Source organism: Narcine bancroftii, chromosome 3, assembly GCF_036971445.1.
Source record: "Narcine bancroftii isolate sNarBan1 chromosome 3, sNarBan1.hap1, whole genome shotgun sequence".
NCBI classification, from domain to species: Eukaryota; Metazoa; Chordata; class Chondrichthyes; order Torpediniformes; family Narcinidae; genus Narcine; species Narcine bancroftii.
In genome coordinates, this window is record NC_091471.1 from 81,109,805 (window position 1) to 81,125,643 (window position 15,839).

General features: G+C 43.7%; 2 protein-coding genes across 10 annotated transcripts in view; one reads left to right on the forward strand and one right to left on the reverse strand.

Annotated features, from left to right (window-relative positions):
• The window catches only part of plpp1a (phospholipid phosphatase 1a), a 126,974-nt gene that overhangs the window by 50,468 nt on the left and 60,667 nt on the right, over positions 1–15,839 (reverse strand). For all 9 annotated transcript variants that reach the window (XR_011353491.1, XM_069924365.1, XM_069924367.1 and 6 more), the window contains one exon: positions 3,377–3,434. Coding sequence is in view for 8 of the 9 variants with exons in the window: in XM_069924365.1 (XP_069780466.1) it covers positions 3,377–3,434 (58 nt within the window). In the remaining variant the exon portion in view is untranslated. The remainder of the gene's footprint in view (positions 1–3,376; positions 3,435–15,839) is intronic.
• LOC138757297 (craniofacial development protein 2-like) lies at positions 3,374–8,435 on the forward strand. Its single transcript, XM_069924363.1, has 2 exons — positions 3,374–3,516; positions 3,623–8,435. Exon 2 carries the CDS (start codon positions 4,334–4,336, stop codon positions 5,558–5,560), a length of 1,227 nt encoding a protein of 408 aa, XP_069780464.1. The 5' UTR covers positions 3,374–3,516; positions 3,623–4,333; the 3' UTR covers positions 5,561–8,435.

Genomic DNA, 15,839 nt, shown 5'->3' on the forward strand with positions numbered 1-15,839 from the left:
TAAATTTATTCTCATCTCATTACTTAAAACCTCTGGTCTTCTCAGAAAAAAAGTGGTCAAAATACTACTTTATTTGTTCAAACAAGAACACCACCTCTTAATTCCACTGCTTTTGTTAAATAAACATTTCAAGGCACCTCACAACAAGAGCTTGCATTTCAAGTGGACAAATGAGAGAAATAGGGAAGATGATTGAAAGTGTGGTTTAAAAGACATTTAGACAACAATTGAAAGTGAAGTGAAAATGACAACAATTAGAAAAGTTTCTGAATGCACAGGTCTGGTGGTAAAAGATTGAGGTTGTGAGATTAACATGTGCTTTTCCATCAGTCAGGTGCTGAACATGGATTATGATTTAGGGTTTGGAGGTTGTCTTGGGTCTTTCATTTGGGGACATTCTAGATTCAGCTTAAGTCGGGGAGACCTCAGGCAGTCTGGATCGGTAACAGAACCTCAAAGAACATCACACTGAGCACGGGGGCCCCCCCAGGACTGAATGTTTAGTCCTCTTCTGTTCACTCTGCTGACCCACAAGTGTGCAGCTAAACACAGCTCAAGCCACATCATCAAATTCACTGGTGACACAACTGTGGTGGGCCTGATTAGTAAGAATGACGAGTCAGCGTACAAAGATGAGATACAGTCGCTAACAGATTGGTTCAGAGCCAACAACCTGTATCTGAACTTTAATAAAAACAAGAGTTAGTTGTTGACTTCAGGAGGGCCCGGAGAGATCACGTTCTGCTGACCATGAGGTCATCAAGTGTCTTGGAGTGCACTTGGTGGAGAATCTCACTTGGTCCCTTAACATCAGCTCCATAACCAAGAAAGCCCAGCAGTGCCTCTACTTCCTGTGAAGGCTGAGGAAAGTTCATCTCCCACCCTCCATCCTCACTACATTCTACAGAGGATGTATTGAGAGCATCCTGTGCAACTGCATCACTGCCTGGTTTGGAATCTGTACCACCTTGAACTGCAAAACCCAGCAGAGAATATTGTATTCAGCAGAAAAGATCTCTTCCTACTATGAAGGACATTTACAACACTCGAAGCAGGTAAAAGGCAATAAACATTGTGAAGGACTCCACACACCCCTCATGTAAATTGTTCTCCCTTCTGCCATCTGGTAGGAGGTACTGTAGCACTCAGGTCCTTATGTCCAGATTGGGCAACAGTTTTTTCTCCCAACCCATCAGACTCCTGAATTCACATAACATGCAGATAGTGTACCGTGGACTTTTACTGTATATGTCTCAATACTTTAATGTTTTTAACATATGTGGATAGTGCACTGTGGACTTTTACTGTATATGTCTTAATAGTTTAATATGCCTAACTTATATTTATGTAAATATGCTATGTGGACCTGGAGAAAAGCTTTCTTGTCTTTATCGCGTGGGCATGGTATGAACGGTAAATAAAGGTGACAACTTGACTTGAGGTCCTAGCTAGAGATGGAAGTTGGGCAGCTGGTAAGAAAAGGAAAGTGTTCAGGATGTAATTTTATTGCAAGAGTTGAGCTGACATGTTAAATATTTAATCAGAACCTGTCATGTCATCAAAACTCATTCAGCAAACAGCACAGAAACACCTATGGGGTTCATTCCATGTTGAGTGGTTGCATACATATTTTTCCTTCATGTTTTGAACTTAATAAAAAATTGACAACTTACCTCCTCAATACTAAACCTGGTGCCAGCAAATTCAATTATGGCTTTCTGCCAACAATTTGTAAAGGTAAAATCCTTGCTTGCCCCATTCAGACCTTCCACCAAATTTGGAAAATTCTTCCAACTCTCCTCTTTTACTCCCCAATACAAGTACAAAATGCATCATCATCCCCTCTTTTAGCTCCAAGCTACTAACTCACTCAGACTTTCACACTGCCTCTGAAAGCTGGTACTTAATCGCCTTTTTACTGTTTCACTTTCCTGTGCGAACACGGTATTGGTGGGGGGTTGGCGTCATTTTCATCATGGAACTTACCCGCCAATGCAGTTCACATTGACTCCAGTGTAAAAGGCTTACCCACCTTCCTGGTGCACCAACACTGTAATGCTGCAGGTCTTGCCTCCTTTTGCACTGAGATACAGTCTGGGTCCCTATGTAAAAGGTCACACTGAACCAGCTTTTCTTGGTTCAGTGTGATTGCTCCAATCCAACCAGACTAAAAACATGGGTTGTTGACACACCAATTTACTGGGATCTCAGTGTGAAAACACCCTTTTATTGTTTATTTCATTGGTACTGCTTTGCAAAGTAATCAGAACTTATTTCTTTTAAGTTATAAGGTGATTGGGCACTTCCCCCCCCCCACCCCCCCCTCCCCCATCAAGGTTCCTACTGCAATAAAATGAACATTTTTGCAATCCTCTGCAGATCTGCAGAGGATCAGGAAACAAATTCATTCCTCATATTACAAAAAGCTTATAATTTTAACAATCAATATACAGTTGTTGCCTTTATCACTCCTTTAATTCTACTGAATGTTCAATATTTTGGACAGTGACCTTTCACCTATTTCACCACTTGCAACCAGTAACAATTCAGAAGTTATACAAATTATTACAGATGTTGAGTAAACATAAATTAGCACTAATTTTACACATGTACCTCCTCTCATTTCATTACAGTTTCAATGCAGCAGAATATTAAACATTTTTAAATTAATTTTAGTGCAATGTTCAGTAATGTTAATTTCCTTTCTCTTTAGTTTGTTAAAAAGAAAACATCCAAACACAATAACAACACAGTAAAGCTCATTAGTACATGATGTTTGAATACAAGATTATTAACATGACACTGAGAATGTTTAGATAATAGAACGGAAAAACACAAGAAATCACTTTAAACATTGATGGTGTGATCAAAAGTCAAATCAAAGCTTGAGAAATGCAGGGCAGAAAACTACCTCAATATGAAAGCCACACATCTTCTGGCGAATTCAAATATTTAAAATTCCACTATTGCCCAATGAGGGTTGTCCACCTCTTCCTGCAAAGTTTGTGGATTTTGGAAGAAGTTTCCCCACATCTACAATGTGCAATTCAAGTCTTAGGCAAGTTAAAAATCATCAAAAATTATGAAAATACACCCAAACGAGCAGAGCTCCAGCTCAGTCTATCAATCATTATTTGATATGACATATCCATTGTCAGCAATTCCTGTTTCTCCCTCTCTGCACTTTTAATATTCAGATCACAGCTCCAAACAAAACCCTCCCCGTATTTACATTAAGCTGCATAGAAATCTGAGTCAATCCACTAGTTAATCATTATCTGAACACTCAAATCATAAATATGAAGCCATTACTCATGAAACAAATAAACTGAGCAATATACTGTGCAATATACAGCAAAAACTCAGCCATACTCACTGCGAGGAACATCATGCAGTACATGGAGAAGGATGAATGGCCAGAGAAAAAGGAGAGCCTAGGAGGGACAAAAAAAAAGTGCAATGTCATTACTATGCTCAGAGAAGTTCCATGTTTAGAAAAAACATGTTGCTAAACCTGTAATTGTTACAATACTTGAAAATATTTTTTTTCCATATTTCTTTTAAGTTTTAAAACTATTCACTTAAAAAAAAAGTTGTTTTTTTTTGTTGCTTTCATTGGCAGACACGGGCTGGATCTTACAACCACGAGTCGCAGATTTCCATGTGTGCTGGGAAATGTCCAGGACAGGGGCCATTTCTGTCAGTTTGCTGCACTGCTGACAGATGATCAGAACTCATCCAGGATCACACTGACCATCATGTCAGAGGTGCACCAAAGAAGAGGTACAAGGACTGCCTAAAGAAATCTCTTGGTGCCTGCCACATTGACCACCGCCAGTGGGCTGATATCGCCTCAAACCGTGCATCTTGGCGCCTCACAGTTCGGCGGGCAGCAACCTCCTTTGAAGAAGACCGCGGAGCCCACCTCACTGACAAAAGACAAAGGAGGAAAAACCCAACACCCAACCCCAACCAACCAATTTTCCCCTGCAACCGCTGCAACCGTGTCTGCCTGTCCCGCATCGGACTTGTCAGCCACAAACGAGCCTGCAGCTGACGTAGACATTTACCCCCTCCATAAATCTTTGTCTGCGAAGCCAAGCCAAAGAAAGAAAAAGATAGATATGTTTTTGGGAGATAAATTGGGAAAGGTTTGTTAGAGTAGGTTACATACAAAAACTTTAAAACCAGGTATGGTCCGACCTAGGAGGGGAGGCAGGCCCCTCCAGCCCGGGTAAGAAACCTGCATAGGAGAAGGCCACTTCGATATAAAACCTACGACCCAAGGACCTCGCTGCCACGTCCCAGCTTGCTTGGCCACGGCACACGAACCATGGGTGTAAAGGGTGGGGCCAGTACTGTGCACACTGCACTCCACCTAAAACCTCCTTTGCGCAGGCCCGAGGACAGGTCCACGTCCTCCCCCTCCACATCCTCCCCCTCAAAAGATGCTCACAAACTCAAGCTAGCATGCTGGAACATGCTAGACAAGGCTGACAGCCACCGACCTGAATGTCGGTCTGCCCTCATCGCACATGAACTCCTCAGACTTGACATCGACATAGCCGCTCTCAGTGAAGTCCGCCTTGCAGATGTAGGCAGCCTCCAAGAACGTGGCGCGGGCTACACACTCTACTGGTCTGGCAAGCCTATGGATGAACGACGCCTATCTGGTGTAGGCTTCATGGTCAAGAACTCCATTGCCTCCAAACTCGAAAACCTCCCGACAGGCCACTCGGACCAGATCATGTCCATGCGACTCCCCCTTCAAAACAAGCGTCGCATCACCCTCATCAGTGTCTATGCTCCAACCCTCCAGGTGGAACCAGCAGAAAAGGACAAGTTCTACACTGATCTGCGCAACCTCATTCAACGCACCCCTACAGCCGACAAGGTTGTCATCCTTGGCGACTTCAACGCTCGCGTCGGCAAAGACTCAGAAACCTGGCCAGGAATCCTGGGCAAGCATGATGTCGGCAAGTGCAACGACAACGGGCGCCTCCTGTTGGAGCTCTGCGCAGAACAGCGGCTTGTCATTACAAACACCCCTTTTCAGCAGAGGGACAGCCTGAAGACTACCTGGATGCATCCCCAATCCAAACACTGGCACCTCCTGGACTATGGCCTGGTGCGAGAAGGAGACAAACGAGATGTGCTCCACACCAGGGTCATGCCCAGCGCGGAATGCCACACTGACCACCGCCTGGTTCGCTGCAAGCTCAACCTTCACTTCAAGCCAAAGTCCAGGAACAGTAAAGCCCCCAGAAAGAGGTTCAATGTTGGAAACTTGCAGTCAGACGAAATGAGAGGAAACTTCCAGGCAAACCTCAAAGCAAAGCTCGAGGATCCAATCCGCCTCACGGACTCGTCCCCTGAAACCCTCTGGGATCAGCTGAAGACTGCCATACTGCAATCCACTGAAGAAGTACTGGGCTTCTCCTCCAGGAAAAACAAGGACAGGTTCGACGAAAACAACCAGGAAATCCAGGAGCTGCTGGCAAAGAAGCGAGCTGCCCACCAGGCTCACCTTGCAAAGCCGTCCTGGCCAGAGAAGAAATGAGCCTTCTGTCACGCATTCAGCCATCTTCAGCGCAAACTCCGGGAGATCCAAAATGAGTGGTGGACTAGCCTCGCCAAACGAACCCAGCTCAGCGCGGACATTGACCACTTCAGGGGTTTTTACGAGGCTCTAAAGGCTGTGTACGGCCCCTCACCCCAAGTCCAAAGCCCGCTGCGCAGCTCAGACGGCAAAGTCCTCCTCAGTGACAAGATCTCCATCCTCAAACACATCCTCAGAACACTTCCAATCTCTTTTCAGTGCCAACCGCTCAGTCCAAGAATCCGCCCTGCTCCAGCTCCCTCAACAGTCCTTAAGGCTAGAGCTGGATGAGGTCCTCACCCGGGAAAAGACATATAAGGCAATTGAACAACTGAAAAGTGGCAAAGCAGCAGGTATGGATGGAATCCCCCCCAGAGGTCTGGAAGGCTGGCGGCAAAACTCTGCATGCCAAACTGCATGAGTTTTTCAAGCTCTGCTGGGACCAAGGAAAGCTGCCTCAGGACCTTCGTGATGCCATCATCATCACCCTGTACAAAAACAAAGGCGAGAAATCAGACTGCTCAAACTACAGGGGAATCACGCTGCTCTCCATTGCAGGTAAAATCTTCGCTAGGATTCTCCTAAATAGAATAATACCTAGTGTCGCCGAAAATGTTCTCCCAGAATCACAGTGCGGCTTTCGCGCAAACAGAGGAACTACTGGCATGGTCTTTGCCCTCAGATAGCTCCAAGAAAAGTGCAGAGAACAAAACAAAGGACTCTACATCACCTTTGTTGACCTCACCAAAGCCTTCGACACCGTGAGTAGGAAAGGGCTTTGGCAAATACCAGAGCGCCTCGGATGCCCCCCAAAGTTCCTCAACATGGTTATCCAACTGCACGAAAACCAACAAGGTCGGGTCAGATGCAGCAATGAGCTCTCTGAACCCTTCTCCATTAACAATGGTGTGAAGCAAGGCTGCGTTCTCGCACCAACCCTCTTTTCAATCTTCTTCAGCATGATGCTGAAACAAACCATGAAAGAATTCAACAATGAAGACGCTGTTTACATCCGGTACCGCACGGATGGCAGTCTCTTCAATCTGAGGCGCCTGGAAGCTCACATCAAGACTCAAGAGCAACTTGTCCGTGAACTACTCTTTGCAGACGATGCCGCTTTAGTTGCCCATTCAGAGCCAGCTCTTCAGCGCTTGACGTCCTGTTTTGCGGAAACTGCCAAAATGTTTGGCCTGGAAGTCAGCCTGAAGAAAACTGAGGTCCTCCATCAGCCAGCTCCCCACCATGACTACCAGCACCCCCACATCTCCATCGGGCACTCAAAACTCAAAACAGTCAATCAGTTTACCTATCTCGGCTGCACCATTTCATCGGATGCAAGGATCGACAACGAGATAGACAACAGACTCGCCAAGGCAAATAGCGCCTTTGGAAGGCTACACAAAAGAGTCTGGAAAAACAACCAACTGAAAAACCTCACAAAGATTAGCGTATACAGAGCCGTTGTCATACCCACACTCCTGTTCGGCTCCGAATCATGGGTCCTCTACCGGCATCACCTACGGCTCATAGAACGCTTCCACCAGCGTTGTCTCTGCTCCATCCTCAACATTCATTGGAGCGACTTCATCTCCAACATCGAAGTACTCGAGATGGCAGAGGACGACAGCATCGAATCCACGCTGCTGAAGATCCAACTGCGCTGGGTAGGTCACGTCTCCAGAATGGAGGACCATCGCCTTCCCAAGATCGTGTTATACGGCGAGCTCTCCACTGTCCACCGAGACAGAGGTGCACCAAAGAAGAGGTACAAGGACTGCCTAAAGAAATCTCTTGGTGCCTGCCACATTGACCACCGCCAGTGGGCTGATATCGCCTCAAACCGTGCATCTTGGCGCCTCACAGTTCGGCGGGCAGCAACCTCCTTTGAAGAAGACCGCAGAGCCCACCTCACTGACAAAAGACAAAGGAGGAAAACCCAACACCCAACAAATTTTCCCTTGCAACCGCTGCAACCGTGTCTGCCTGTCCCGCATCGGACTTGTCAGCCACAAACGAGCCTGCAGCTGACGTGAACATTACCCCTCCATAAATCTTCATCCGCGAAGCCAAGCCAAAGAAGATGAAAACATATTATTTGAAATACTGGAGCTATGCTAATGATAGACATATTGGCTCCACAGCTTTTGCAAGAACTTTGGAGAGTGCTCAAGCGACTTCACTAATGGATTGTTGTTTACAAAAGGCGACACATGAAAGATCTTGTTGGAGCCGCAGATTGTCTGGAGATGCTCTAAGAGGGTCATGTGGTTTTGTAAGCAGAGAGAGTCAAACAGATTTTCTCTAAGAGAGAGAGACTTCTTCTCGAGTGTTACAGCCAGCAGAAGCAGCTGGGACTGGAACAGGACAAGCTGGCAAGCTTGTGGAAAGCCCATTTGAAAGATAGCCAGGTTCTTGCAAGAGGAGAGGACTGACTGTCTAATGTATCACTTGGAATAAGGGAAACTAAAAGGAACTCTGTGGTGACCTGAAAGAAGGAGGTTATCATCTGGAGAACCCTGAAGGGCATTTCATCAGCAAGACACTGAAGTGGTTGATGGAAGTACATCAGATGTGGATGTCCTGGAACAACAAATCTCCCTCTGAAAACCGACAAGAACCTTCTTGAGTGGTAACCATTTACCTTTCAAGCACCAAAGCTTGGTGAACATTATAAATGTTAAATTACTGTGCACAGTATACTTGGAGTGAACTTGGAGGAGTGAGAAGTGAGATTGGACTGTGAACCAAAGAACGCTTCTGAATTTACACATATATTACATACGCGTGCACTTAGAATTAGAAGGGGGTTAAGTTTGGTTAGTTAAGTTAAAGTATGATTCTGTTTTCATGTTTAAAGATAATTAAAAGCAACTTTTGTTTAAGTAAGCATTTGTCTTGGTGAATATCTATTGCTGCTGGGTTTTGGGGTCTCTGGGCTCATAACATTTTATACAAGGTACGAGTGTCTATGACAAACTTTCATTCATATCATATTTTACAACCAAAAGCCATCCTGATTGATAGGTTTGGATGGAATACTTTGCATTCCCAAGAACAAGGAGCCTTCATTGATATTGGTGGGAGGGTGAGAGATCCAATCTCTTCAGGTGATGATCTTAAGGTGTCTGATAGCTAGAAGTCAGAGAAGAATGTTGAGGCAAGGCTCAATGCAGGCAAGGAAGAAGGCAGCCTGTCTATCTTTGCATATACCTGATAAAGGACCCAAATCCGAAATGTTGGTTACCATTTACTTCCTCTGTTATGTTGATGACTACATTGGGGATGTCTCATGCACATGCAATGAACTCGTCAACTTCATTCACTTCACGGGCAACTTCCACCTCGATCTCAAACTCACCGAGACAATCTCCACTAATACTCTCCCCTTTCTGGATCTCGATCTCCATCTCAGGAGACAAGCTTTCAACTGATATATATTACAAACTCACTAACTCCTACAAATACCTCGATACCTTCCATACACCCTGTCTCCTTCAAGGATTCTATTCACTTCTCTCATTTTCTCTGTCTCTGCTGAATCTGTTCCCATAATGAGGTTTCCAGTCCAGATCTTCTGAAAAGTCTGCCTTCCCACAAATGTGGCTTCCTCTCCTCCACCCACCCTCACCCGCATCTCCTCCATTTCCCATTCACCTGTCCTGGTCCCCCCTGCACCCAGACACAACAAACATAGGATTCCATTTGTCCTTACCTATCACCCTATTCTGCATCCAACACATTATCCTCTGGAATTTCTGGCACTAACAGAATCCCACTACCAGACACATCTTCCCCTCTCCTTCCATAATGACCACTCCCTCCATGACTCCCTTATGCACTCATCCTTCCCCACCAATTCCACCCCCCCCCCCTCCCCACGCCACAGACACCTTCCCCTGTGGCCGCAGGAGTTGCCACACTTGCACCCACACCTCCTCCCTCACCACAGTCTGGGGCCCCAAATTGACCTTTCAAGTGAAGCAACACTTCCTTTGTGGCCTTCTCTACAATGGAGAGACTGGGTGTAAACTGGGAGATCACTTCACTGAGCACCTTCGCTCTGTTCACACTAGTGACAGGGACCTCCCAGTGGCTAACCAATTTGGTTGTTTCCCACTCCCACACTTACATGGCCTCATACTATCCCACCAAGACTACCATTAAATTGAAGGAACAACACCTGATTTTCCGTCTGGGCACTCTCCAGCCAGATGGCATTAACATTGAATTTTCTGGTTTCTGCTATAACCTGCTTTCCTTTCCCCCTACCTTCCCCACCTTTCCTTCAGCTCTCCACACCCTTCCCATCCCTCCTCCCCTTGCTCACTACTGTCCATCTATTACCTTCTGCTTTTGTGACCATATCTCCCCCCCTCCTTACCTTTTTATTCAGATGCCTGATGAAATTTTTCTGGACCTTGATGAAGGGCTCAAGCCCGAAACGTCGGCTATGTATTTTTATCTTTACTATATAAAGAGACTGGGTCTATTTCAAGCACGCTGTCTAGAGACTTTCGGGTTTTATTTCAGGACACGCTAATTGTTCTGCAGTATGCAGACTTTGCACTTTCACAAACCAATTGTCACCCTACAAGGCTGAAAAGGCAGGAACTTTGTACTCTGGCCCTACCACAGCACATCTGACATATACCCTCACCTTTGTTAAACTAGTCCTGATTTTCCTGCACATTCCTGCTGACTCTCTTAATCTAACTAGAAGTCATCCAAAATCCTGCTGCCTGAGTCCTAAGCTTACACCATCACGTGTATCAACAACCTGGGTTATATGAAGGCAAATATAATGTTGGCCTTCATTTGTAGAGGGATTGAATTTAAGAGTGAGGAGGTTCTACTTTAACCGTTCAGGATAATGGTAAGTCTGCACCGGGAGTACTGTGTCCAATTCTGGTCTCCTTACTTGAGAAAAGATATACTGGCTTTGAAGGTGATGCAGAGGAAATTCACCAGGTTGATTCCAGAGATGAGGGGTTATCACATGAAGAGAGATCGACTTCATGAGAATTCAAAAGAATGAACAGGGGAATCTTCTAGAAACATAAAATTATAAAAGATAAAGAAAGTTACTTCCACTGGTAGATGAGACTAGACTGAGGAGACATAGCCTCAAGATTCAAGAGAGTAGATTTAGAATGGAGATAAGGAGGAACTGTTTTTACCAGAGAATAGTGAATCTGGGGAACCCTCTGCCCAAGGAAGCAATAGAGGTTATCTTTGTAAATGTATTTAAGACGCATTTAAATAGATTTTTGCATAGCAGGGGAATTAAGAGTTATGGGGGAAAAACAGATGGGAGTTGAATCTAAATCCAAATCAGCCATGATTTTACTGAATGGCACAGTGGCCTCGACAGGCCAGATGGCAGACTCCTGCTCCTATTTCTTATTTTCTTATGTTATAACCCTTGATGACTTAATAAGAATATAGTTCAAAATTCTCCTAATTTTCAAATCCCTCTGTGGCCTCACTCTTTCCCAATTCTAATCACCCACAGTCCTACCCTACAACTCTCTAAAATAATCAAATACACTGTCTTGACCAGCCCTACATTAAACTTCCAACCATTAGCTACCTTGGCTTCAGCAACCAAGGCCAAAAAATTTGAAACTGCCTTCCTGAGCTTGTCTCCTTTAAAAAGGGTGGGACAGTCCCGTCTTTAATCAAGTTTCCAGTTGTTTCATATTGCCTCATGCATCCCTTCCAGGATTGTTTTAAAGTTATTACTCTATTTCAAACAAGTATTCACAAGAAGTATGCACAAATACTAAATGGATGCAGGTTTGTTTGGGAGAGGGCAAGCACTTACTTGGATTTTATGAAGGCCTTTGATGAGATGCTGCACACGAGTCTGCAGAACAAGCCCATGGTATCATGGGAAAAATGGTATCACAGATAGAATTTTGGCTGACTAGCAGAAGGGAAAGAGAGGGGAAAAAAAAGGACCTTTTCTAGTTGGCTGCAGATGACAAGTGGAATGCTGCAGGGTTCACTGTTGGATCCACTACTTCTCACACCATAGATTAACGATTTGGATGACGAATTGATAGCTTTGTGTCAGATTTACAGATGGTATGAAAATGGACGGAGGAGCAGGTTGTGTTGAGGAATCAGGAAGTCCGCAGAGAGACTTGGATAGGTTGGGGGTATCAGCAAAGAAGTAGAAGATGGAATACCGCGTAGAGAAGTGTACCATCATGCACTTTGGTGAAGGAATAAAAAATATATTTTCTACATGGGGAGAAAATTCAGAAAGCCGAGGTTCAAAGGGACTTGGTAATCCTAGTGCAGTATTCCATAAGGTTAAGTCGGTAGTAAGGAAGGCAAATGCAATGTTAACATTCATTTTGAGAAGAGTAGAATGTAAAAGAATATAATGCTGAGGCTTTATAATGTTTGATCAGACCACATTTGGAGTACTGTGAGCAGTCTTGGGCTCAATATCTAAGGAAGGAGCTGGCATCAGAGTCCAGAAGAAGTTCATGACAATGCCCTTGGAGAGGAGACAGACAAAATGAGCCGTGGGCTCATTGGAATTTAGAATGAGAATGAGGGATCTCATTGAAACCTACTGAATATTTAAAAGCCGAGAAAGAGTGAATGGGGAAAAGAGGATTCCTGTAGTGGGAGTCCAAGTGCAGAAGGCACAGCCTTAGAATAAAAGGATATCCATCTGTTGAGGAGAGATTTCTTCAGCCAGAGGAAGGTGAATCTGTGAAATTAGTTGCCACAGATGGATGTAGAGGCCAAGATTTTTGGTATAGTTAAAGCAAATGTTGAAAGATTCTTGATTTGTCAGTGTCAAAGATGTCAATGTTATGGGGAGAAGGAAGAAGAATGGGGTTGAGAGTAAAATACATCAGCCACAATTCAAATGGTAGAGAAAACTTTATGGGCCAAACAATTACATTCTATTTCTACATCTTATGGTCTTATGGGAGGGGGAAGCATAACACTGGGCTTGCACAGAGTCAGAAATGCTGGTGCTAACAGCCCCCAATTTAACTGGTCTCTGACAGGCGGTCATCACCAGTGACTGGAGCCAGATGATTTATGCTTCCAAGACAGTCTTCCCAAATGACAAAAAAAAAATTTCCAGCATCGCTCTTCCTTTCTTTAAATCAGGAATTGTGTTTCTGCTACATTAGCATTATTCAAACAGTGGTGGAAATAACAAGTTTTCCAAGATGAGACTGAAATCCCATTCCAATATACATCATCATCAGCAGGGATAGTACATTCCTTTGAGTGAAACTGAACAAAAGCTTCTCTTTCAATCTCTTATTTACATTTGATTAAATGTTACTGCAGACTCTGGGTGCTATAACTGGAAGTTTTAACTGAGATTATACTTAGTATACATTTACAAATCCTTGCTCCTACCACACAGCTTTGGCTGGCTAGGGAGAAAACTGGAAATCTAGGTGTTGCCTTTATGTTTCACAGTGACTTACTTCCAGTAATTGTGTGCAAGGAGGCAGAATTCATAACAAAGAACACAGCAAGGCATTAAGACCAGATTGAGATCAAAGCAGCACTGATGTTGGATTTCATGGAAATGGTAGTGTTTTGTAACGCGAGAAGAAAAAGCTAGCTCAGAACTGCATTCAAAGGGTCCTGCTTTGTATATGATGATGTGGCAACAAACTGTACCCAGTCTATCTTCACTACATCCAGTTACTGATCTCTGCTTCATTGATACAGTGACTCTACAAGCATCTTCTCAAAAGTGGAGGATGCCAGGAAGTCAGTTACTCCATGTCACCTGCAACAATGTGGAGGATAAAACTTAAAAAGATCAAAGAAAAAAAAATTAATTAAGCTACTAAACAGACCATTTTGTCTACTTGTCATTATTTCCTTGGAAACACTCAATTTGCAGCAAGAGATTCTACAATTAGATTGCATGCATTGACTATACTATATGGAAAGACATTCATTTTCCAAGCAATACTGTCTTATTTGACAAAGTCTAATAAAAGTTCAGCTTTGCTCAGCATTTCACTTTGAACATAAGCATGCAATTTACAGCAACTTATCACAAGAATATGGATGAGTTGACAAAACTTTGCTGAAAAAGAACTTAGTTCTCTGACTGAACTATATAAATGCACAACTAGAGAACGTGTTGGAGCTGGCCTCAACTGTCTGTTGTGCATATTTCATTAAGAAGGATATAGAGACTAAGGGATTAAGGACAGTCAGCATGGCTTTGTGCATGGTAGGTTATGTTTAACAAATATGTAGAGTTTTTTTGAGGAGGTTACCAAGAAGATAGATGAAGGAAAGGCTGTGGATGTTGTCTGATGTGGGTGGAGCCTGACGTGAAGTTGTACGTTGTCAGGACAGAGGTGGTGCTTGAGGCAGATATTACTGTGTTGAGCCACCCTGCCAGCTTTTCACAGGATATTTTTGTCAGCTGCTGCAGGGATGCAGGGGACCTTGTTCATGTTCGAATGGGATATTTCGCTGAGCCTTTGGGAGACCAACGGGATGGATAGTGCTGCAGGAACACTATGTGTCTAATACATAGCTCCAACATGGTCAAACAAACCTTTCAAGGATATGGTGAAGGAAGAACTTTTACCATTGTGTGCCCTTGCTTGCGTAAAATGAATTTCAAATCTGAAAGGACCTATATTTCCACCCCCCCCAGCCCGGAAAGGAATTATCAATGATCAATTTAATGTGAGAAAATGTTAGAGCTGGGGCTAACAACTTTTTCTCCCCATTCATTTAATCTAAGTATTATGAATAATATTAACCAAGCAGAAGAAATTATTTGCTGTGGCAGCAAGGAAATGCACTGCAGACTCTAATCAAATCAGAAAGAAATTTCATTACACTGTGCATATTCAAGAGGGAAGGGTTTGTGTGTATTTTGGTCAGTATGGTTCATAGCGTGAAAAATTTAAAAAAAAAAAGAAATTTCATTGACTTTTTATCCTACTGCTGCAGACATCAACCTGGAAAACATCAAGCAATCCAGAAAAAGACAAACTCATTGCTCTTTCCACTGTGCTGTGACTCGATAAATTCCAAATCCACTAGTATTGACAACCTAGCTTTGTAGAGAGCAGATGCTGTAACAACTTGGAGTTCCTAATCCCAATAGTAAAAACACAGCTGTTGCTGCATTATAATGTTCAGAAACAGCATTGTACAAGGCTGTACATTATGTTACAGGTACTTTTATTTAGAATCTTGAATCCTCTTTTCAAAGCTCAAGACCAGGGAAATTTCAGCCATTGGATAGCTGCTGGTACTTCAACTATGCATTTATTCCTCAATTCATTCCAAGCATTTTTAATATATGCATGAACTCATGTTCACCTAGATTGAGGAAAGGAATTCAGAAGTGTGCTGCCAGGGTATTGGTGGAAGCAAACACAATAGAAAAGTTAGATAAACCTTCGAATATGCAGGAAAGAGAGGGATATGGATGAGGTCCAGACAGAAGAGATTTTGTTTAATTTGGCATCGTGTTTGGCTCAGACATATATCACAGGGCAAAAGTCATGTTCTTGTTCTGTATGGGATCTCTGGTAATTTTTTCAATCCTAATCTAAAGATACTGAGGTTGGTATTTGGATTTACTGGCTGTATTTTCATGTCATCCTGCCCATGATCTCCTACCTGCCCCACCCTCACAGTACCTTCTGATAAGGAAGGAAAAAATGTGATGATCCATTCCCTATGCTGTAAAGTCTAATCTCTGATCTGTTTTCTTCACCCCAGTCATGAACAAAGTCACCTATACACCAGTCCATTCTTCCTCACCCCAAATCTCAAAACCAGTCTCTCACCTGGTGAGAAGCCAAGTTACTTCATAACACCCAATCCAAGGCTTTCTCAGAGAACTTTTAATTTACCCCAATCCTAAATGCCCTGTTCACAATCTCCAATCCCTCCTCCTGCCAACCTCATGGGATGTTTTTCTCCGAGTACAAGGTGATCCCACCTCCAGCCCCACAATTTGTCACAACAATCTAGTTCAATCTGAAACTCCTTTCAAATCATCTGAAGAACCAATCTTAACTAGATCTTGCTGTCCCACCAATGGCCTAATGACCATGATTTTAGCCTCCTGCTCAACAATGGCTGATCCCATCAAACTTTTGACTCCACACGAACTCCCCCACAATTTGCCTTGCCTTTGCCTATATCTTGTTTTAAAGACTGCCAACACCCCATCCTCCCCCTCTATCACCTAGTCCCAACCAAC

What these genes read in the sequence shown, in the direction of transcription:
- LOC138757297 (XM_069924363.1), top strand. Translation starts at nt 4,334, where the DNA reads ATGGGTGTAAAGGGTGGGGCCAGTACTGTGCACACTGCACTCCACCTA.